This window comes from Ciconia boyciana, chromosome 8 (genome assembly GCF_034638445.1).
Source record: "Ciconia boyciana chromosome 8, ASM3463844v1, whole genome shotgun sequence".
In the NCBI taxonomy this organism is placed as follows: domain Eukaryota; kingdom Metazoa; phylum Chordata; class Aves; order Ciconiiformes; family Ciconiidae; genus Ciconia; species Ciconia boyciana.
The window spans coordinates 3,741,466-3,764,829 of NC_132941.1; the positions used below are offsets into that span (position 1 = coordinate 3,741,466).

Sequence of the window (23,364 nt, forward strand, 5' to 3'; positions counted from 1 at the left end):
GTGAAGTACAAACTGTAGTTACACAGCATTTTGTTTCCTTAAAAACGGTTCTCGGTTACATAATTCCAAACAACTTTCAAAACTAAGTTGTTGAACAGTTTCGCCTAAAAGGTTGTTTTTTCAATCCATTTTAAAAAAGGATTTGAATTAAAGGATTCAGAAGTAAAAGCGGTTATTTTTTTTTTTTTCACTCTACAAAAAGGAAAGTGAGGATGCAGTTACAGATAGTTCACCACAGATTCCCATTTTGAGGGGACTAAGCTTCTCCTAGAAGTAGCCTCAGCTCCCAACGCAGCTTTTTCTGAACCATTAGTGGGCGATTTAACCTGAAAAAACCTGAAATCCTAAGGGAAGTATCTGTTGCATCTGGCTACAAGCGCATGTCACACTGCTTCTAGGTAAGAACACACATACTACATAAAATTTACATGACAAAAATTAACAACGAAAATAGGGCCAACACCCGCAGTATCCTTTCCTCTCCTAAAACATCCACTAGACTGAAAAGAATGATGACAGTTTTATTTAAATAGCTTGAATTAAAATTTTAGAAAAAGGGGTCAGTAAAACTTAGGACCACGTATCACCAATGGACAAAAAGGTGTAAGCGACAATTTTAATTCCTGAAACAAATCAAAAACATACAGGTCCTTTAGTGTTTTTACAAAGACTTTCCTAAGGGATTGAATTACTTTTGGTGTAGAACAGAAGAGGGAGGATTGCTCTGCTGTGAGACTAAAAATCAGAGACAAAACCACGAGATGCGATACTAGCATTTGAGCATATAACTTAAAAAGCAGTGTCATGTGAACAATCACTACTGATTACATCAAAAATATCATACATTTACTTCTTTCATCTCTTAACATTATAAGATAGGTTGGGCAAATACCTGGCACCAAAAAATTGATGCATGATAGTTCCAATATGTTAAACAAAATGTACTATATTAGAACATTAATATTTAAAAATTTAGGTCGACTTCTCATCCAAATTCAGATGGCTTTACTGCTTCCTAGAAACCTTGTTGACCCTTCTGGAAAAATTAGCAAATTACCGACTTCACCTTCTTTCACAGTACTCAAGGTGACTAAAACTTACTCCTAATGGTGAGGCGAAGGAAAGGGTATTATTCGATATTGCATTCAAATTACTGTAACAAACTAGTGTCACATTTTAGCAAAATCTCCCAGCAGTGTCATAAAGTGTGTCCCAGTTTTTCCAAAATCCTGTTGCAAGGGCTTCCTCCCCCACCAATGTAACAAGTCACTCCAGCACCCATCGGGCTTCAAACACCAGCCGAAATCTAACACTGACCTGAACGTAACCCCCTGCGAGTCGTACGAGGAGCTAAGAGTTTATTCACCCTCTACTAATTATTAATCTTGATTTCCCATTTGTAGAGTAACATCATTGTAAAATCTAACTATCTGCAGCACCTGCATTGCTGTTTTAATTTCTAGAAAGAGCAATCCAGGTGCTGCTATATTTGCTATACATTTTAATTGAACAAGTGTAATATACAATTCATATGTGAACATTATGCCATCCGAGTCCACACAATGTCCATCAAATCAATCAATGGGATGTTGCAATAAAATACACGATCTGATTTATCTAATAAAGTTCCTCATCACGTATCATATCCGAGATAGATCCAATGCCTTTAGTATCAGACTGAAGCCAGAGGCAATCGTAAGGAAATAACCAAGCGCGCTTTATGCGGGCGAGCGTTCTGACAGTTATTTAATGGTTTGCAGCATCTGCTTGTCGAGGCCAGCCTTCCTCCTCAACGCCAGAGTCATATTCTTCTTCAGATGAATCTTTAGTGGGAGCCCTATAATTAAAACGAACTGATCAGATACTTTAGAAATTGAGGAAAAGAAAGGAGACAGTTTCCACAGCTTCTGGTAAACATGCCACCTGCAAAGTGCCCCAATGACAACTGTTCTGACAAGCATCCATCCGCTAAACAACCTTCTGATCTGAAAACGGTGCTGTGCAGATTCGCACTACGACCAGTATGCAGCCTCATTGCTGAATTCAATAGCCTTTTGCTTTTTCAGTGAAGTTGATTTGATTAGTAAATTCAAAATTTTCAGCAAACGTGGGTGCTGGTGCTCTACAAAATCACTTAAAGCAACCATCCCTGTAAGAGTAATACTTTCCACTCCAGTCGTTCCCTTTGAAACACTAGGCATGCTGAGCCAAGCTTCAGGCACAGACACAGATGAATACAAAGCACGCACTCAAAAAAGTTGTCAGAGGTGGAAACCAAGCCAGAGTTCCTAAATTTCAGGCCTGTGTTTTTAACCTGACCTCCCTTCTCAACTCCATCCTTTGTTCACTAAAATTAAGATTATTTTTTTTTTAAATCCACATTTGTCCAGTGCTTTCAGCGTTCTACCACATCATTACCATAATACAATCTTTAGAACATTAAATTGATTATTTTAACAAGAGTTCAGCAAATCAATTGATATGCCTTTGTGGCTCTCCGCTACTGCAAGAGCAATGGAGGAGAAAACTGCAGCAGCCTGGAGCTTGCATAAAAAAACAACACCTCAGTGGTAGAAAGTAGGAGGAGGAAGGAAAGAGTTCTGTTTCCGAAATTTCAGTACAGTCACTATTAAACTTCATATTTTTACTGTTAACTTATGAAGCTTATAATTTACTTCTATTTCTACAAGTATACACACATACACACACACAAAAAGGCTTAAAGTAACTTCATATATAAGTTTATTTTTAAATTTCTATTTAAAAACTAAAGCAATACAAACCCAAAGTCTCTAGGACAGAATAGGCACTAATTCAGCTGTGTACAGTATACAGAGAATTGGATCCTTTTTAGGTTGTGTGCATGGTTTTGTGTTTATATGCTTGTTCCTACAGCAAACATCAGAATACCTGTCTAGCTGTATTACTCGTCTGTTCTGATACTTCCATTACGGTTTTACCTAATGTATCCTGGCTCTTTTTTGCCTTCTACAACATCTTTGTCAACTTCCACGCATACAATGTCAGAATTGGGCACTTCAAACATGGGCTCCAGCAACAGCTTTTCCTACAAGAAAATAGAGGGGAAAAAAGGATTTCTGTATGCCCTCTTCTACGTAACAATACGGTTAGCAAGGGATTTTTCAGAGCTAGAGAGTTTTCTTGGAAGAATTCTGAATACCCACAGTTTTAGAACGAGACTTACTGTATCCACATAATACCCAGAAGTAAGTGAGCTTTTGACTGAAAATTGTCACGATTAGGTCCACACACATGAACGTAGGTAGCTTTGTTTACTCAATATGAGACTTAATGTACTCACCATTATAGATCGAAGACCTCTTGCACCAGTTTTTCTGTCCAGGGCCAGTCTGGCTATAGCCTTCAATGCATCTTCAGTTACATTTAATTCACACTACATAGAGAAAAATGGTAAGTTTAGTTAATTATTTCATTTATAACTCGACAGCGTGTTGAGTGCAACAGTGCAAGTGTTACTGAAACTAACAAACGGTAGCGATTTCCTTGTTACAGACCAGAACATTTAACATTTAAGTTACATACATAAAGCTGCAGCTACACTTCGTTTTTGACTAACGTTAGCAGTATTGACTATGTTCCTTTACCTACAACTACTATAAGTACTCCTACAGTACATGAAGTGGCTCTTGATGCCTATTTGGCAAGGTCATGGCTGTTCATTTGAACATTAACATGAAGAGCAGCTCAACTACTTCCAGATTACTTGTCCCACAAGGGCAGTTATCCAATCTAAACCAGTCAGGTTTTAACGAGTTAGCTTATTTTTTTTCTTCAGAACAGGGAAGTGCACGTGTAGGGGGAAGAAGTTATTTCAATCGATATTTTAGATCGCTTGAACACTTTTATAAACACTTATTAATACACTTGTATTTATAAACAAGAATATTGAAGAGTCATCCAGTAAAAATTCAAACCTTATCCATGCTGAAAAGTGCCTGGTATTGAGGAACCACAGCATTTCGTGGCTCAGTAAGAATCCGTACAAGAGTTTTCTCATCTAGGCTGTGCAGAGGAACCACAACGGGCAAACGTCCCACAAACTCAGGAATCATGCCAAACTCAATGAGATCTCTGGCTTCCACATGACGCAGCAAGCGATCCTTTTCTTCAATATCTTCATGGGGATCGGACTCTCCACTTATATTAGCAAGATCAGCTGCTGCCGCAGCCCTTCTGCCTTTTCCCATATTAGATGGTGTCCCAAATCCTAGATACTGCAAAACAAACATGTTATGCTTACAGAACTATAATAGTTAAGTTTTCTTTATGTAACTAAATCACATTCTATGTGCATTAAAAAATCTGGAGTGATTATGTCATTACATATTAATTCAAGCTCAAGAAATTACTTATCATAAAATTACACCCCTTGCACACAATCAGTTCCCTATAACATTTAACTCCCTCAGTAAAGTATCAATACATCAGCCTAAGAGCAAGTTTTTCTTAAAATAAAAAAGGTTAGCAACATGTCCTGATAAGTTTACAAATATCAGTGATACTAAAAAGGGCTCTTTAGGAGTGAAGCACGTGCATGCAAGCATGCTTACGTGAAAAGCTACGTGAATTATCATAAACATTAATTTGGATTTTGATCACTCTCTGTTGTTAGAAACAGAGCGCACATTTTGTCAGAAAGCTGCAGCCAGAAGAACTCAGTCCCCAGACATTAATATACAAAATAGTGAACAGCATGACTAGGTATTTTAAGATGATGATAGCTTTTAGCACCATTTGCTCAAACTATCTGAGTATTAACTGTAAAAACTTTTTTCTACTGATATCCAAAGTTTTTCTCAGTTCCATACTTGGTACACTCCAACTGAAAGAAATCCTATTATAATTGCTAGAACTGTTTCATATTCTGTTTTTAAGAAACGTAGGACATAACAATGTAAAAAGTTTACCACTTAAGTATGGACAGCAAGTCCTCTACCAACAGCTTTCAACCTTTCCCCCCCTATTTTTTTCCTATTTGCATACGCTAAAAGTTTCTCTGTGGAAGCAGAGGCCACTGCAAGTTACTTAAGCCTACTAACAACAGGCTTGTTCTTTGCTACCTTTCTTAGGCTTGACCTCAGGTTCCCAGATAACACATGGAAAACCACTGCTCTACAAACAACTTAGTGGGTTTACAAATATAGCAAGACCTTTAGGAGTCAGTACTGTAAGCAGTAATTAAGATAATAATTTTTCACTTCAAATACAGCCTGATGCACTCACTTTTTCATTTTTCCTCCTGCTGATAATTCTGTCAAGACCATTAAAAGCACCAGAAGCTACAAAGAGGATGTTTGTTGTGTCAACCTGCACCGTTTCTCCACGTAGTTTACGAGAATTCTTTTCTGGAACGTTTACTATTGTGCCTTCTAGTAATTTTAATAAGCCCTAAGAATGAAAGAAGAAATAAGCAATATAAAATTCCACTGTGTAGCATCATATAAGAAGGCATACCATACTGTGCTTACTTTCACAGATGTACTTATATTTTTTGCTCCCTTATGCCTTTATAGTAAGTGTCTAAAGAAATCAGTCTTCCATATGAGACAATCCCACTCAAGGACAGACAAAAATCTTCCTTTAAAGTGACTCCCATGCACATTATGAGCTGCACTTAGTAATGAGTTGCTTTACGAGTTTTGTCAAAATGGAAAATGTTATCTATTCTTGCCTACATTATGCAACTTGCTATCTGAATGCTGCAAAGACATTTTTTAATTAAAATGTTTCTATGAAGCAGTCTCGAGTTGCTGTTGAGATTATTTTTTTTTTAATTAAGAAAGCAAAGAGGAAAGGTGAGGGTTTCAAAGGTTAATAATTACAGAACCGAAGAACTATGACTCTATACGCTCCTGTGCCATTTGACATATGATGGGATGATATGTAGACTTGATGGGCTGTTTGCTTATGAAGTAAAAATCACTCCACGCAAGCACTTACTTGTTGAACGCCTTCTCCTCCAACATCCCGTAACTGATGAATACCAGGAACGCTGCCAATCTTATCTACTTCATCCAGAAAAACAATTCCTGCAGTTAAAGAAAATGGATTTAAGAAAGACTCCACTTTTTAAGAGAAGCAAGAACTTAAACACAGGGAAGAACATCATTTAAGACAGCAGCAGTCTGTTCTATTTCCACACTGTGGATTGCAAAAAGGTATGCAATCTTATCCGACTATGGACAAGAACAAAACCTACATGATATGCTTAGAGCTCTTTTCAGGTTTATTATTTCTTATTTAAAGTGTTAAAATTCAGGTACATGCAACAGGAATCTAAATTACAGAAATACCAGTGGTCCCAAAGTTTAGAGCACTTAGGCAAGATTAACACAGTGTATGAATGAACTTCAGGAAACATATTGTAAAAGTTTACCTTGCTGAGCTTTCTCTACATTGTAGTTGGCATCTTGCAGGAGTTTTGCAATAACAGATTCAATGTCTTCACCAACATAGCCAGCTTGAGTCAAGGTAGTACAATCACAGATAGCAAAAGGTACATCTAGGCATTTAGCTAGAGTCTGAGCCAGCAAGGTTTTACCTGATAAAATAAAAACTGTATGTTATATCTGCCATACATTTCTCTGGACCACACAAACCCAAATATTTACCATAGGATCATCATTACTGTCATTAGACATTTTGAATGATGCCAGCATGTTCATATATTCATATATTTCCCAAGGGAGCCAGTTTTCACACGTAGTGGTTTTTATGTTGGGCAAGCTGTATTCCTGAATTTCTGTATTTCTGAAATACTACACATTTGAGGCAGCTTGAAATGCATACAGTATCACAAATAAAATGTCACACAATATATAAACCAAAATCCATGTACTTGCATAGATTAAAGACTAAATAAACCAGTAGCTCTCTGCAGACACTCAGGGTACAGTGCAAAGTCCAATTGCTCCTCCTTTGAAGTTGGGGAGAAGCAAAATTAAAATATTATTTAGTGAATGTTTTCCCCACATAGTCTGCAAAATGCTATCACTTCAGCACAAACACTCCCACTTTTTATGAACACACAAATATAATTTCTCTTTTAACCCCCTTGTAACTGATCTGTCCCAGAGGTGAAACAACACTAACCACAGCATCTCAACTTGCCATCTAAAGCAGAGAAACTTTAAACGCATTTTATTTCAGCTTAGTGAAAGTTGCATCTTTTAATCAGTCAGTAAATATAGTCATTAAGAAAAAAAAAAAAGAAAACCACATGACTAGACCTCCTTCCTTTTCAAAGCCATTCAGCTCAGCTTGTTACCATGGCATGAAAGCACAAAATCCCAGTTTGGAATTCAGAGTTTCGCTTTTATACACCAAATTGGAATAATCACACAAGAGGAAAATCACTCATTAACAATCAATTCTAAGAAAAATGAGACACCTATAAAAACACGCAGCTGTATACCTGATCCAGTTGGTCCAAGCAGCAAAATATTACTTTTTTCAAGTTTTATGTCATCGTTGGGTGAATCTAGTACTTCTCCTCCCCGTTTTTCCTGAGGTATCTGCTGGTTCATTTGTTGCTGCATCGATGCTCCTAAAGCATTACCGTGTGGACTGATTCCAGCAATCTGCAGCAGTTCTGAAGAGAACAATAACAGTACTGTTTGAGCACTGTCAAGGTCTGACATTACCTTAAATACACAATAAAAGCTTGGTTCTTCTGTTTTGTCCTGCAAACCTATACTTCTATCTGTACAGAAGTTTACAGAAAGGACTGCAACAGAAACATGGCACAATGATTACAAAAACATGAGTTACAATCGTATTTTTGCACAAGCATATATTTGCATATATGAAAAGAATTTCCAATGGTACAGTGGATTATCTAAAAATATTCCTCTACGTTAAAAACAAGAGAAATTTTCAGTCCTTACAAATTAACTCATTTTAACTGTAATTTTTTATATATATTTTTTTTAAACACATGAGAAGAAATAAACCCAAACTGTTGATCTCTATGATGAAAAAGTACAAGAACTGGTATACTATAACAATTACAAAAGCAATGCACAGGTCTACTCTCAAGACTTAAAGACTTGTCTTGGCTCAGTTGTCACAGGTTTTGTCTCTACACATGGATATGGAGATTGAGCTGGATTTTGTTTTTTCAGAGCACTCGTTTTAATTGGCTTGCAGGGTAGAATTTTGAAGATTAAGAAAACTGGTTTGAAGAGGTGTAACTGGGATTACAAATTGATCTACACTAGACTAAGGAAGAAGTTCAATAGCCAGTGAGAGTTCCGGTGGACTGAAAATAAACATAACTGACATCACCCAGGAAAAATAAAACAAACAAACAAAAAGCATTCTGAGGTTCAAGGTGACTGCCTTTTAAGCATACAAATACCCTGCAGAAAACAGTTGCATAACCTCCTTTATCTACCTCACATCATATTCTGTATGGCATTACTAATATAATCACACCTTGGAGCCAAGTTAAAAAAAAAAAGATCCATTTCACTGAGTCTAATGAGAACAATTCTAAGGACAGATAATTACTGAAACTACTTCATAAAAGGTATTTTTACAATTTACCTGCTTTCCACCTAGAACTAGATAAAGAGTCAAATCCTAGTCAACTCTGTTAAAAACACACTCAGTGCCATCAATTAAATTTACTTGCAGAAGAACAGGATTTTACCCAGTATTTCAAACTAGTGGTCACTAAAGACTATTCTACATGAACATCAAGAGAGTAGATATTGCAGAGGAGGACATGAGGAGAGAGTTCACTTACTTGTAAATCTGTACTCATCCTCCCGTCTTCTGATTTCTAATTCTAAGAGAGAGGATGAAAACAGTAATAAAAAATAAGTTTATAAAAGCTTATAAATTCTCTACCTCTTGCCCTCTTCTGAATACATCTCATCACTGTGTATGAATGTATTTCTAACAAGAAATCCCCACATGAATTAGTTTTTATTGCTGTCAAAATTAACCCAAAACTCAACTTGCAAGCTTTTAAAATGACAGCAAGCTTTCTACTACTTAAAACAGTAACAATCTATTACCTCTGATTAGATTTTCATTTTAAAACCACTTATAGAAAGGGGAAAAAATGCAATAAAAATTTTGTTTTCAAAAGGCTTCCTTAAACTCTCACATTTATATCTGAGTGTTACAATGCAAAATTTCATATATTTCAAAGTACTATCCGTTATAAAAATTCACTGCCAGTCCCTCTGGGTGTGCACCATTTTATCTTCCTGTGGAGGGTCAGGAACTGCCAAGTACACAGTTGCTCTCCTACCATTACCAGAACAGTGCTACTAGTGTTTCCCCCTCAGTTAAAATACTTCTTTACGTAAATTCAAAAAACAAAGAAGATTTCTGTTTGCTTAGCATACTGTTTTTTGCAAGACAGAACAAAACACCTTAAAAAAAAAATCAAGGTACACTTTGAATCAGAGGCAGTAACTTAATCCTACTTCTAAAAATAAATTAGATCAACATAGCTACAGACTTACTCAGTAGCAAAAGTACTGCCAAGAGTAACTCCATCTACACCTACTAGATATGGAACAATACTATATTGACCAACAGATGCTGCCAACAGCAGCAAGCGAGGTTAGAAAGCTAGATATTAATCAAATTACCTAGGCAAAATATCGTCTTCATTATCTGCATTGTTGCTTGCAGATTAAGCAGCAGATTTACCATTAAGCAGTAAATGAGATTAGAAAGAAAAATGTAGGAGGCTCACTTTATAAAGTTAAAGGAAAATACCTAATAATACGTGTCAGTAAAAAATGCTAAACGTTTAATACAGAAGGCAATACTCATGGCACCATAAACCTTCTGGATTACTATTTAAATAAACCTCAGAAGTTCACATACAGTGAAAATTAAATTTAATAGAAATTCTTTCAGATCATTTCAATTACAGAACATCTAGTGTCAAGGTAAAGCCTCTCTCAGGTTTCTTAAGTTAGGGCCCTGAAATGGTAAGTTTTATCTGACCAGAAATATACCAAACATCATACAAACCTCTTGGTGTTAAAGTAGTCTGCTTTTCAACTTCTGCTTGCTGTCTCAGGTTAGCTGGGATATTATTGTAGATTCTCTTGTAATGATTGTACACAGCAACTGAAAGCACCTTCTTGGCAAAACACTGACCAACAACGTATTTGTCGAGGTAGTTATAAATCTGAAAAATAACTCAATCTTAGTTACACTTCTAAATCACCTTGCAGCAGAAAAGAAAAAATAGTATACTGTACCAAAGATGGACTTTGGTCTAAACCAACCATTACAGAACTGAGAAACAGAAATCCAACATGTAAAATACAAAATATATTCCTGTTGATAAGTTTACTTAAAAACATGGTGCTTACACAATCATATTCTGTCTGTCAGTTCTCCCCTACTAATATTTAAATCCATTGTCATTTTCACCCAAATTTGTAAGAGGAACAGTATTTTCAAGAATATTTAATGTCTTACAAGAGGTCTATCCAGGAGCCACATGCAGCTTCAGAAATCATTACAGTCCACTAGGAACTGAGAAACACAATAAGCTCCCTCACTAGTCAGGAGAGGGAAACCAAATTACTTAGGATGGGTTACGGCCAAAAGCTAATCAGCCCCGGTTCTCACCCAGAAACAGGCCAAATAAAAAATTCAGCAATTACAGAGAAGCTGCTAACATTAGGGCAGAATATGAGGCCATAGCCAGAAATAAAAGATAATACAGTTGGTGAGGGTTGACATTAGTCTCAGGGTCACAAGGAGAAAATGAAGGTACTGGACTTCAGTCACAAGACAAAGCCAGAGGAAAACAAGCCCAACTACTTTTATTGGATCTACTTGTTCCCTTTATCAGTGCTCTGCTGGGTCACATAGCTCTCAAAGGTTTAATCTCGAGCTAATCGTCTTTCTTGTTTGTTGCTCTGTCACAGTAGACCGTTACACACCGGATGCAGATTAAGAAGTAAAGCATTTCACCATGCTGTAATACAAGGAAACACTGGCGTGAAATTAAGAACCATACCTTTTTCGGGGGAGGTGGTGGCTTCTGCTGGAATGCCAATTTCACAGCTTCTGCTGCTGACTCGGGCTCTTTAATGATGCTCTTTTTTGTGTCTGCCTCTGACAGTACAACAAAAAAATGGTGACACTTTTCACACTTCACAAAACGGGTGGAAGCTGCAGAAAAAGTAAAACAAAATGGTAAGAGGAATTCTTAGACAGCATTCATTCAACTGCCTGAGTTTGTCATACACAGGACAAGCACCTGTAAGACAGCACAGCCACCTCTGTGTTTACACAACACTCCCCCTTTGTTCACCTTTAGAAGCTTTAAAAGCAATTATTGGACTGTGAAATCTGACACAGAGGGAATACAATTTGCCCAAAAAGTCACAATGCAGGGCAGCAACCAAACAAGGGATTAAAAAGCAAAAATCTATTTTGTACTTATTCAGTAGCACTACACTCGGAAGAGGAAACTTTGCATCTCGGAGCGATGCAAAATCAATGAGGGCTTCTAACTATGCAGGGATTGTTCCTAACTCTCAAACTAGCAGGGGAAAAAAAGAATTGTGATTAGGGACAGACTACTCTAAAGTGGGGGGAAGCAACCTACAGTATCAAAGATAGCATGCAGCAGGTTCAGGAAAGGACAGCTGTGGCAGCAGCTCCCAGTCTCTGCATCCCACCGGCTGTGGAACACTATGGAGCATGCTCCAGTCACCTAAGCCCAGGACACGGAGCGCAGCAGGGTCACACAAAGGGCTCATCCCAGCAAGAGGCAGCTGTGGTATGCAACAGATGATCAGAACTTTGATGTTTTGCAAGATCTTTTGCTTATTTATTTTTACTGTCAAGAGTAGAACAAATTTCTTTCCAAAAGACAAACTCTCCTACCGCTGACTTTGTGAACTATGTCTCAAGAAATCATGTTACCTGCAAAGACTGGTTTCAAAGCCTGCAAACTAGAACTTGCACTACTTTTTTTTTCCCCTTTGGAAAAGCAAAGTTGAAATAATCGAAAATAGACAGAAGAGAAGAATAAATTTGTAATTCAAAATAATCTTTTCTGACCATATTACTAGGCTATTAAATGCAAATCATATGCAATAGGACTGATTCAAAGTAAATCTATTAGTAAATGTATTAAATTGAAAGCAAAGTAAACGTAGCAAAACAACTACATGAAAAACTTCAATGTCAAAACTTCTGAAATCATAAGAAGTTTTTAGAAAATGGCTTGAACACTGTAGTACCAGCTGATTTTAACACCAGCCTCTAGCAATAAGCAAGCTGCTTACTTATAACTTGTTGTTGCCTCCCACAGAGCTGGCATCAGCAAAAGAGGAGTGGGGTTCCTTTTTTAATATTAAACACACCTTATGACTGTATAAGTAAGACCAGCAGATTAGTTTAATAATGTAGCACATAATACTGTGACCATCACAGCTTTATTAACTCTACTCCAAAGAAAATTTGTATAACAGCTGGAAAGTTCTCCTGTCAACATTCCAAATTACTGTTATCTGCCTGATGGGAATGCAATAGAGAACCACTTGCATGCACCCATCCATCTTACGTAACTATTATTTAGCAACAATATTGTAGGGGGAAAAAACCCAAACTTTCTCCCAATGCTCACCCAAAACACCTCTGACATTCTTAATGACTACACTGCCATGAGGCTGTCGTCATTCCTTATGCAATGCTAAGTCAGCTTTATTAGGATGGAATAGCCATGAGAATACTTGTCCCCTTTACAAGATCCACAGGAATGGTTAAAAAAATAGAAAATAAAGAGCAGGCTAAAAGAATACTATCGTGTATCTTTAAAACATCATTCACTGAAAAAAAATATTGTGTGGAGTACATTTTTATCAATTACTTCAAGCAGCACAGAGGAAGGTTATTAGAGATCTTCCTAATTTTCAGCCAGACCAGTAGGGTCCATGGTTACAGAGAAACTTTTGATGTATGGGGTGCCTTGGGGCAGAGACTTGGTTATCAAAACACAGCTGTGAAACTGGCCAGTTTCGATCATCTACACAGCAATCTGGAAAAAAGTATCAATGAGTGTCCTGGTTTCAGCTGAGATAGAGTTAATTTTCTTTATAGTAGCTGGTATGGGGCTATGTTTTGGATTTGTGCTGAAAACAGTGCTGATAATACAGAGATGTTTTAGTTGTTGCTGCACTGGTCAAGGACTTTTCAGCTTCCCGTGCTCTGCCAGGTGCCCAAGAAGCTGGGAGGGGACACAGCCAGGATAGTTGATCCAAACTGACCAAAGGGCTATTCCATACCACATGACGTCATGCTCAGTATATAAAGCTGGGGAAGAAGAAGGAAGGGAGGGACATTCGGAGTGATGGCGTTTGTCTTCCCAAGTAACCGTTACGCGTGATGGAGCCCTGCTTTCCTGGAGATGGCTGAACACCTGCCTGCCCATGGGAAGTAGTGAAGGAATTCCTTGTTTTGCTTTGCTTGTGTGCGCGGCTTTTGCTTTACCTATTAAACTGTCTTTATCTCAACCCTCAAGTTTTCTTACTTTTGCTCTTCCGATTCTCCCCCCCCATCCCACCAGGGGGGAGTGAGCGAGCGGCTGCGTGGTGCTTAGCTGCCGGCTGGGGCTAAACCACGACAATGAGTTTTAACAGAACAAAAAAATTTGAGAAGTTTGCTCTGAAATGCAAGGAAACCAAGTTTAAGCACTGCTATCTCCCTAAAACTGAGCATTCAAAATCGCAAGCAACTTTGCTATTCTTAAATACTGGCATGTTTTTATATGTTCTTTTAGCAAACACATAAAAGCACAGCAAAGAGCCTTCATGTCAAATTACCTCACTGTCATTAAGATGTCTGCAGATTAATTTACATTAAACTGTAAATTAATATTTACAGTGTGGTAAAATGCAAGTCAAGTGTTGGTTTTGATTCAGGCAATGTTACCACAGAGGCTGCATTTGCAAAGAGATTTCTAAAGTCCGTACGAGCTGACCTTGCGAAAGAGAAACGCCAGGTTTTCACAATACATACAGGAAGCCAAAACAATTGAGGATTAATCTTAAAAACACTTGTAGGGTTGAGATAATGGGCTACTATTAAGCTGCTATAAGGTAAAAAGACATCAGGAGAAAGAGCAGGCAAGTCTTGCTTTGGAGGATGGGAGCTAACCTGATGGCGTCAGGTGGAGACAGTAAAAGCAGCGCGTAAAGGCTTCTTATGTCAACCAGCTTTAAAAGCTATTGGATTTCACTCCACATCTCAGGCTCACATCTTATTTCACTGATCATAAAACTCTCCTTACAAAGTCTCACAACCCAAAACAATACAGGAACTGCTGAGAAAGTGTGTCAAAGCAAAATTCCTTTTGGTTTGAGTCATATTCTTCTTTAATAAGAATTAATAGAAAACCATTGCCAAGCAAATCCTTGTGCAAGATTTGCGGATACAAAGTGAAGTCCTGTTAAAAACAAACTCCACTGGACAACCAGCCTGTCACACTGCCACTCAATGACAATTGATCTACTAATAAACATGGGGTTTACTCAGTATTTTGTTTCCCTAACTCTCTCAAAATGACTGAAAAACCTAATATTTAAAAACTGAAACAAATGCTAATTGCGTATTTTCCTTTGGCTTTAGATATTTATGTAACACGCTGCAGTTCAGTAATTCAAACGGGAATTGAGCAAACTCATCGTTTTTCCTGACTAAGCAACATAAAAGGCTTATCTGAAAAATCAAGTTACAGTATGTTTAATACAACCTGCAACCCATTTGTCTTGGGCAGAATGGGACAGGGGTTTTTTTCTTATTAGTTTTTCTTTTTTAAAATAGTTTTTAAGATAATTAAAACTGAGCTCTTCCATTTTCCAGCCGCTTTATATTCTACAGTTTGGCTGGGAAGCAGTGTGCTCAAATTAGCAGACTAAACCAGAAAGACACAGGTCCAGAGAAAATTTAACCATGACTCACATGAATTTCTGAGAAATTAGAGCAATTACAATCTTTGGTTTAATTTTTTTAAGTTACCAATTAATAGAAGACTGATGACCTGTTCTCAAGATGAAAAAAAAAGTCTGCTCTACTCTGTTACCTGGTGACACTCTGCTTAGTTTGAACTAGTGACAGACTTCATTTAAAGGCTGTAAAATTCTAAAGCCTCAGAGTAGAACGTGCAAGGATGAGAAAAGCAGATATATTCAATTATTCACAAGCAGACTTCCTCATATTTTGACTTTCAAGCTTCTGACAAATCTGACCAGCCGCAACACTGTTCTTACAAGTACAAAGTGGGTTTCCAGTCCCAAGCTGTTTACAGTACCTGTGCCATTCTGATGCCACAATTCAAGTGTGGTATCACTACTTGTGAACATGAGACTGCACATACCAGACATTTTCTCCCATAATGTCAGTGTGAACAAGCCCTCTTCCTAAGAAAGTTTTCAAACACGCTTAAAGAATCCTAGTGACATTGACAATATACTAAATCATATCTCTGCTTCCCAGGGATACACAGTGAGCGTTCCACTCTGGGGCAGTGCCTGAACGGTATTTCCACATAAAAGCACAAACTCCAGTAATAAGGGGAGCAAACACATCAGTGAAGTGAGAGAGTGTGTCAAAATGTCTCTGTCTACTCATGAATCATCTGATAAGAAGGTAAATGAGGTTAAAAATCCTTCCCGTTTTCAACCACACCTAGTCCAGGGAGAGGCCAACATACTGAACACCACACAGGATTGTATTTCTGGTTCCATCAACTAGTGCCAGATTTTCAGATAAACCTTGTTGCCTATCGTTTAAAAAAAAAAAAAGGGCTTCTTATTTCTGGAAAAAAAATAGAAGCTGAGGACCGATCCTTTTATCTAACATAAATAAATATATTGTTATTATAGAATTGTCTTGTGACTCATGATGTTTGATCATCTCTATTAAATAGTATTTTGTACAAGTAGCAGCAAATAATAGCACATCCGCTCATTATTTTCACCAACTGCAATATTAACAACTGTTGAACAAGTTTATGCTGACCTGGTCTTAAGCTTCTTAGTGCACAAGTCTGATTATGACTTGATACTTCCTCCTTGAGCCCCAGCAACTGACAATGGGCATTTGCTTTCTGACAGCTATTTTCTAGGCTGGTCTCATTAGCACTGAAATAAGGAGAAATGCCTTCAAGTCTGATAGAACCTAAAGCACAACCGGCATTAATTTGGACCGTACTTAAAAAAAGTAGCTATTGCTGCTGGACACCAGGCATCTGACACATTTTGGATTTTCTATTTGGACTTTCCAGGCTCCTATTTGGAATGTATTATGGATCTGACTTCGCCGCAGCAGACCATTCTAGTAAGCCATCTGTCGTAGACTAATTCCTCTGCTGGATAAGCACGTTGGTTATAGTACATGCAAGATTAAAGTTTTATTATTTAGTAAACAAAGGACAGACGTTACAAACGTACATATATATAAGTATATATTTATATAATGGACAGAAAGAAATATCAGTAGTTAAAATGGTATTGTTTATGTGAGCATCTCTTCCACTGCATAAAATGTAACAAACTATTTTAAAACTGCATATTCACAGTTGTGGTCTGAATTCCACTACCATATTCTGCTCCACCACACATCATAGGGAATTACACAAATGTATCCACAGAGACAATACAGGCTTACACCAATGAGGGCAAACTAACCATAACAAAATTTTTGACATGAATAATTAGCTAGGCTAAAACTTAGCTATCAGGACTATGTTAGATCACAAATATAGTCACATCTGTGTCTATTTAAAAAAGAAAGTATTCATTAAATGAATTTTAAGTATTCATTAAAACTTACACACAAAGGTCTCCACGTGTGTGCACAAGTCACCACACTTCGGGCAGCGCAGCTGGTTCCCTCCTTTCCCAGAGCTTCCAGAGCTTGACTTTTTACTACCCCCCTCACCGACAGACTTCTAAAAAAGATTTCCAGACAATTAGCCCCAAACAATGGAGCTGTTACATTAGGCATTTAGCAGAGTGCTTATGGAATCCAGTAATGTGAATACTGCAATAGCTGAATGACAAAATAACTATTGTCAGGATTTTTTAAAGGCTTTGAAAACTTAGAACAACACGATATAAACATTTTGAAGTGTACACACATCTGCATTTCCCAGGTCTGCCAATTTCGGATGCCCATGAAAAAGGCATCCCATATCTACACTAGAACTGCTTGACTGGCACTAGAACAATAACAAGCTAAACTGTGTCAAGAATGTTTTAATAGTCTATTTCAATGTAATTCATTCTAACCCCAGAGAAGAAAACAAATCATACTTATAGAGAGAGTAATTTCATTATTGCAACTGTGTTGATTCTAAGGGTTTCTGAAGCCACAACTCTTCTCACGTCCTTGACAGATGTAGCCATGCTGGCGGATGGCTGTAGGGTAGATATGGCCTATAAAACAAACACCTCAGAAACTGCTTGGAAATATTTTATTTTTTACTTCTAAGGCAGAGTTCCCTGACAGAGGGCTACTTTCTCCGTGTTACCCTGCTTAGTGGTGTTCACAGTTAACATTTTTTAAAATCTATATCCATTCTATGCCTTCATACTTTGATTAACAATAAAAGCTATTATATTTTAGGAAACAGCAAAGATCTCTCTTCCCTTTTCTAGGCAGTTTCCCATTTTTTTAAACCTTGCTTGCCTACTCATTTCTCCTCTCAACCCCTCTCAAGAAAAAAAGACTATTAAAAATTTTTTATCTTCCTTCTTTATTTTTTAAAGAAGTTTAATCAGAACCTTCAGAACACACCTGTGTCATCCGGACAGTTCCTCAGCTGTCACAACACACCATACTAAGGCAAAGTTATTGCCTGTGAACTCTCAAAATCTTATTTGCTGACTAAAGAGCAGTTTTATTCTCAGGTAATAATTTATCTGAAGAAGCTGTTTATTAACTATAATTATAGAGAAAGACTAGAATGAAAATAGATTACAATTTACTAACAAGAATAAAGCTAGTCTCCTCACAAACCTGTCTTGCTTAATACAACTACCAAATCAGTGCTGAAAACAAAAACATTTTAAAATGTACTTACTTTAAAAAGCCTGCTTTGGAGTAGCAAGCTTTTGAAGGATAATAGCTCTGATTACTACTCTTTCCTGAGATCCTGAGACCTGTTGTGGATTTATAACATTCTACAAAGTTTTGAAGTGTCCCTTTACACCAGGCAAAAAGATTTATAAAACTGGGAAAAGCATCATGCGATGTTTATAAGGTTTGTCTGCTAATAAATTCACAATACAATTTCTTTCTTCTTCACTGTCAGTTGTAGCGATTTGAAGGATCAGAAGTGTCAAGAGTTAGCAGAAATGTCAAGATGATTCTAATTTTAAGTAAGAAAAAAAATCTACTAAAAACATTTAAGAAACATTTTCTATAAACTATTGAAAAACCTAATGTGTGGAGATTACCTTGCTTCCATCTCCAGAACCATCCTTGCTTGCACCATCCTTTGAAGCAAAATACGCTGGTGTTTCTGAAAAGTTTCTAAGAGGAATTCGTCTTAGGGAACAAGTTTCAAAAGTCCCAAGTTTTCCTAAAACAGGGATGCGTGTACGACCACAAGTGATACCTAAAAAAAAATGAACACAGGAAAATTAAACATTAAAAATACTCTCGTTCTAATCCCAATGCCACCAAGCCCCAGAATTTATTTACATTAAATGGAGCTCAAAGGTTGCAGCAACAGAACTCAACTCTGAACATCCGAATTTCAGTTACCCAAAATAAATTCTCTTCACCACCTTACTGTTCATCTCATTAAAAGCTGCCTGGATTGTTCAAAAATGACCCAAAAGTAATTCCAGGTCCTCTAACGTCAGACAGTTGAGAGTCCCATTGTGTCATGAAATAGGGAACATGCCAGTTAGAAAGCCAGTCCTCAGAATGATAAATACAGTCAACATCCAGCATTTATTGTGAAATAATTCAACCCCTGAAGTAAGAGAGAGACCTTTGAAGTGTCTCCTTATTACGCAAAAATTACCAAAGAAGCGTCTCAGACTCACGGACCGCACGTCTGGATTTGGCTTTCACTTGTGAACTCTACTAAAAACTAGTTTCCAGTAATCTGAGGTACCGCTTGACAGAAAAAGTTGCCCTGAGGAAAATTGAAAGGTAGTGTCATATTTGGCACATGCTGACAGACAGGCACAAGTAAATTCAGCATAATCTTAACTTTGTTGAAATAGCTTATTGCCAACATGAAAAAAACCTCATTGAGAAACTAAACAGCCTTCTCCTCCTCTTGCAACAGTGGGTAGGATTACATTTCATGACTAGGTATAATGTGAATCAACATATGTCGTCCTTGCAATTTCAACATCTCTCAACATAGACAAGAGCCTGGAATCCATATCTCACCTCTCCCTCATTTAAAGTGGCAAATTTCTCACTTGCTCTCTGGTTTTGATAAGAACTCCATGACTTACCGACGGAAGAGCTATATAGCAACAATGACAATTAAAAACTTGCTGATAATACATGGTTTTACTGTTAGAGAGATGAGACAATCCTATAGGAAACTGCCAAAACTGTTCTTAAAAAAAGAATTAAAACAGTAAGAATGGCAAGAGGAGTACAGTTCATTTGCTCTGAAAGAGGTAACAATGACAACTGAGAGCTGGAATCTTACTTGAAAGAGGACATTTAAGAAAATTCACCTTGCTACTATAACAGGAAAACAGAAAAATAAAGAAGAAAAGCATTATGGATGAGCCTAAATTTACCAGGAAAACTCTCACAGGCTTCCGCAAAGTCACAACCAAAAAGACAGTGTCAAATGCGATTTGAAGGTGTTTTATTAACTTATATGCTGCTTAAGATTCCTGAACTTGAAGATAATTTGCAATTTTTTTTAACATGACTAAAAATGTAATCTTTTAAAAAACTAACAGCATTACTTCTGTCTGTAAACGTGAGGGAGGAATAACGATCAATATGCTTTCCAATTTTAAATTCCTCTGCTGAGTGCCACCGCAACACAGGAGGACGCTTTAGATTGCATATGAAAATATCAGAGTAAACTTAAAAATACTGGCTCACTTTCACAAGCAGTTGCGTTCTGCCAACTGAATCTGCAGAGAACTCTGAAGACTATGTGCGCCAAGTGCACTTGTCAGTAGAGAATAAGCTGTGGTGTTTACAATGCCATAGCTGTTCTGCGTTAATTCCCTGTCTTGGGGGCTTATTCCTCATAGATGGTTCCTTTACCAAGATTTGTTTTACGACTGATAAGGGGAACTGAGAGAAGACCCCTAAACAAAATAAAAAAAACCAAACCACCTCACCTCCCCTGAACAAAACCCAAAGTCACACAACCTTCCTGCAACACAGGGAGATTTGGCCTGTGGAAAAAGGATGAAGCAGTAATACAGAAACTCAAACATTTTACCACTAAGCACTGCACATGGACTAAAGATCACTGATTTTAATTCAGAGTGTCCCTGTGACACAGAAAATGCACAGAAAACTGTATTGGATGAACTATGAAACTATACACAGTGGCAAGCGCTGAGCTGGTAAGCGCCATGTTACCAACTGTGCCCATCTATCGATCAGAAACACTGCAGCTGCGGGGCTTTACCTCCAGCATTTGACAGGACACTGGCAGCAGATCCAGGCTAGCCAGCAGCATTACAGCCATGCTGTAACACTTTTATTGCTGTTAAATTCACTCTCACAAAAGTCTTAGCTGGCCAGCCTTTTGGGAACATTAAACTCAGCCTGCTACATGTGCTGAACTCTAGAGGGTGTAGATAGGCTAAACCAGGAAAAAAAAAAAATCATATTACTGCTACATCAGCTTGTGGCTAAACACAAAAAGCCTTGTTCCTGTGCTTATCATGAGGTCTGCGGGATATTTTTTTTGACAAAATATCATTGTACAATTAAAGAATGAAGCAGTTAAGAAAGGTAATGCAACTACTTTCTTGCATAAATAAACCCAGAGGCAGATTCTTGGGAGAAATCAACATTGCAGCCTAATGCCTGGCAACTTTCACTGAACCATTCAGATACTGATAAATGTTCAAATATGCAACAGCTGGCTAGCACAGCAGTATTTGCTCACACACACCACTGGCAGTCAGAGCTTGCGTGGTTTCTGAAACAGCAAATGTAAAGGACATGTAACCAACATAAGAACGTTGGTAGCAGCAATGGCATCTATACAGGGTGTTCCGATTAGCATGTTAAGAAATAATGGGAGGCTCCTTTACACCTTATTAATCTTTAATTGACACTTGAGGAAAGAAATACTGACTTTTGGGCCAAGCTTCAAGTATCTTGGAAGAATCTATTGCCCAAGGAAGGGAAACTGTGACAAAAGAGCAGTCTCCTCTCTATCCCACACAACACCTGATCAACTAGACTGATCCATGCACTCTGAATACTCTCAAGTTTGTACCAACCAGCATTAACAAACAAAATACGTGGCAGAAAACAATCTGTTACAACAACAGAAATGCACCAAAATCAGATTTATTTTTTTTTTTAAGAACTTTCATGGAAAGCTGATGCATAAGTAATCTTATTACTCTGCATCTGTTTTTTAGTCTCATTTGTTCTTTTACATATCCCTTTTAAATCTTAGTTCTGACAAAAAAATACAAAGTTTAAAAAAGGTAATTCTGAAGTTAATTCAGAATGTTACCTGCTTTAAAGTTTATTGTTTCAGTGGCTTTACATAAGGCCAGACAGGCTAGAGTTGAAAATACTGGTTTAAACCTTTCAGCACAGGTGACATCAGAGATGTAAATGTAAAGTCAACTGCAATGAGTTAACTCACCTCTTGAAGGCAATAAATCATCTCTGACTCGTCAAGCTATTGCTAAGGGCACAATCACTCAAAATCTTGTTGCAAATGTGGCAACAGCAGAGATTTTCAACGCCATTTGGGGGTGGTCTGCCTTTCACCAAAAGCAGCACGTGATATGTCAACTCTCAATACCCACAAGAGCATGATGAAAAGGACAAAAGTAGTGAAAAAGTAACAACCTTCCTCCGCTTCGACTTCCAGTAAGTGGTTTGCACAGCCTCACCCTTCTACCAAGTTGGAAATAATTACTTTTTGCTAACTGGGCCCAAGCCTCTATGAGAAATATTTCCAGTTTAGGTTGTAAAAAAAGGCAGGCTTTTAATCAGTCAGCTAATTAAGCCTCATTTGCTAGCGCTGCAGGGTAACACATACTGGACAACTGCTGCTGAAAACCACTCCCGTTGAAATAAACTCTATTCTCACATTACGTTTCCCAAAAGATATTCCAGTGCGGGCTAATTTTCCAGAACTTCGGCACCATGTAACACTGCCCTTAATCCTGACACGCCACCGGCCGTCCCCTCACACCACCCAGGGTGACACTAGCAAAAGATTAATGGAAAAAAAGAAAAAGGCCGAAGCAGCCGCCCGTTGCCTAACCGAAGCCCTTATCGCAGCGCTGCAGCACGGAACTCCCCAGGCCAGCTGGCGCTGGGCGCCGGGCCGCGGGAGGGCTCGTCTCCCTGCCCCACGCAGTGCCTCCGGAGCGCGGCTGCTCCCCGCTGACACCGCTCCGGCGGTGAGCCGGCGGGCCCCGGCTCCCGAGAACCACCGGCAGCGGCGGGCTGGAGGGGTGCGGAGCGGTGACAGCCCTGCGGCGGCCCGAGCGAACGGGGTTTCCCCTCAGGGAGGCGGCGGGGAGCGGAAGGGGCCGCCGCGCTCCGGCCCCATAAGGGCCCCGGGACGAAGGGCCCAGTCCCGCCAGGAGCAGCGTCGGGCCGGGCGACGGCGAGGGGAGGGCGGCGGTTACCTCTCCGCGCGGAGGGCAGCGTGGAGCCCAGGAGGCGGGCGGCGGCGGCGCAGCTGTGGCAGGCGGACATGGTGCGGCCGCGGGCCCGGCCCGCTCCCCCCGCCGCCGACTAGGCCTCACTGGCGGCGGTGCTGCGCGCCCCACCCGCGCCGTAAACACCCCCTCCCCCGCCCGGCGCCGCCTGTGACGGCAGCGCGCTGCCGCCCGCCGTCACCGCGCACACCCCGCGGACTACGGCTCCCAGCGGGCAGCGCGCGGGGCGCCTCGTCCGCCCCAGGCCCGGCTCCCGCGCGGGGCCTCATGGGAGATGTAGTCCCAGGCATGAGCAGAGATCCACGACCCTGCCGCATTGGATCATGGGAAATGTAGTCCGGGCAGCGGCGGCCCCTCAGGGACTCCCTCCGTCGCCCCTGTACACTGGTGATTTCAGGCGATTCCTGCCTTTTAATTCTGCTTCCTAAATACAACACAAGAAAAATATTTCCCAGAA

At 39.0% G+C, this 23,364-nt stretch overlaps 1 protein-coding gene across 2 annotated transcripts; it reads right to left on the reverse strand.

Annotated features, from left to right (window-relative positions):
- Window positions 1-28: 28 nt before the first annotated feature.
- Window positions 29-23,022, reverse strand: CLPX (caseinolytic mitochondrial matrix peptidase chaperone subunit X). Of its 2 annotated transcripts, XM_072869213.1 has the most exons (14): window positions 22,875-23,022; window positions 18,498-18,658; window positions 16,870-16,987; window positions 11,045-11,199; window positions 10,042-10,201; window positions 8,792-8,833; window positions 7,457-7,633; window positions 6,419-6,583; window positions 5,983-6,071; window positions 5,266-5,430; window positions 3,957-4,256; window positions 3,323-3,415; window positions 2,961-3,067; window positions 29-1,837 (listed from the first exon to the last, which is right to left on the reverse strand). In XM_072869213.1, exons 1-14 carry the CDS (start codon window positions 22,942-22,944, stop codon window positions 1,747-1,749), a joined length of 1,893 nt encoding a protein of 630 aa, XP_072725314.1. In that variant the 5' UTR covers window positions 22,945-23,022; the 3' UTR covers window positions 29-1,746. The 2 variants fall into 2 exon arrangements, with proteins under 2 accessions (XP_072725314.1, XP_072725315.1); XM_072869214.1 differs by lacking the exon at window positions 8,792-8,833.
- Between the last annotated feature and the right edge of the window lie 342 nt (window positions 23,023-23,364).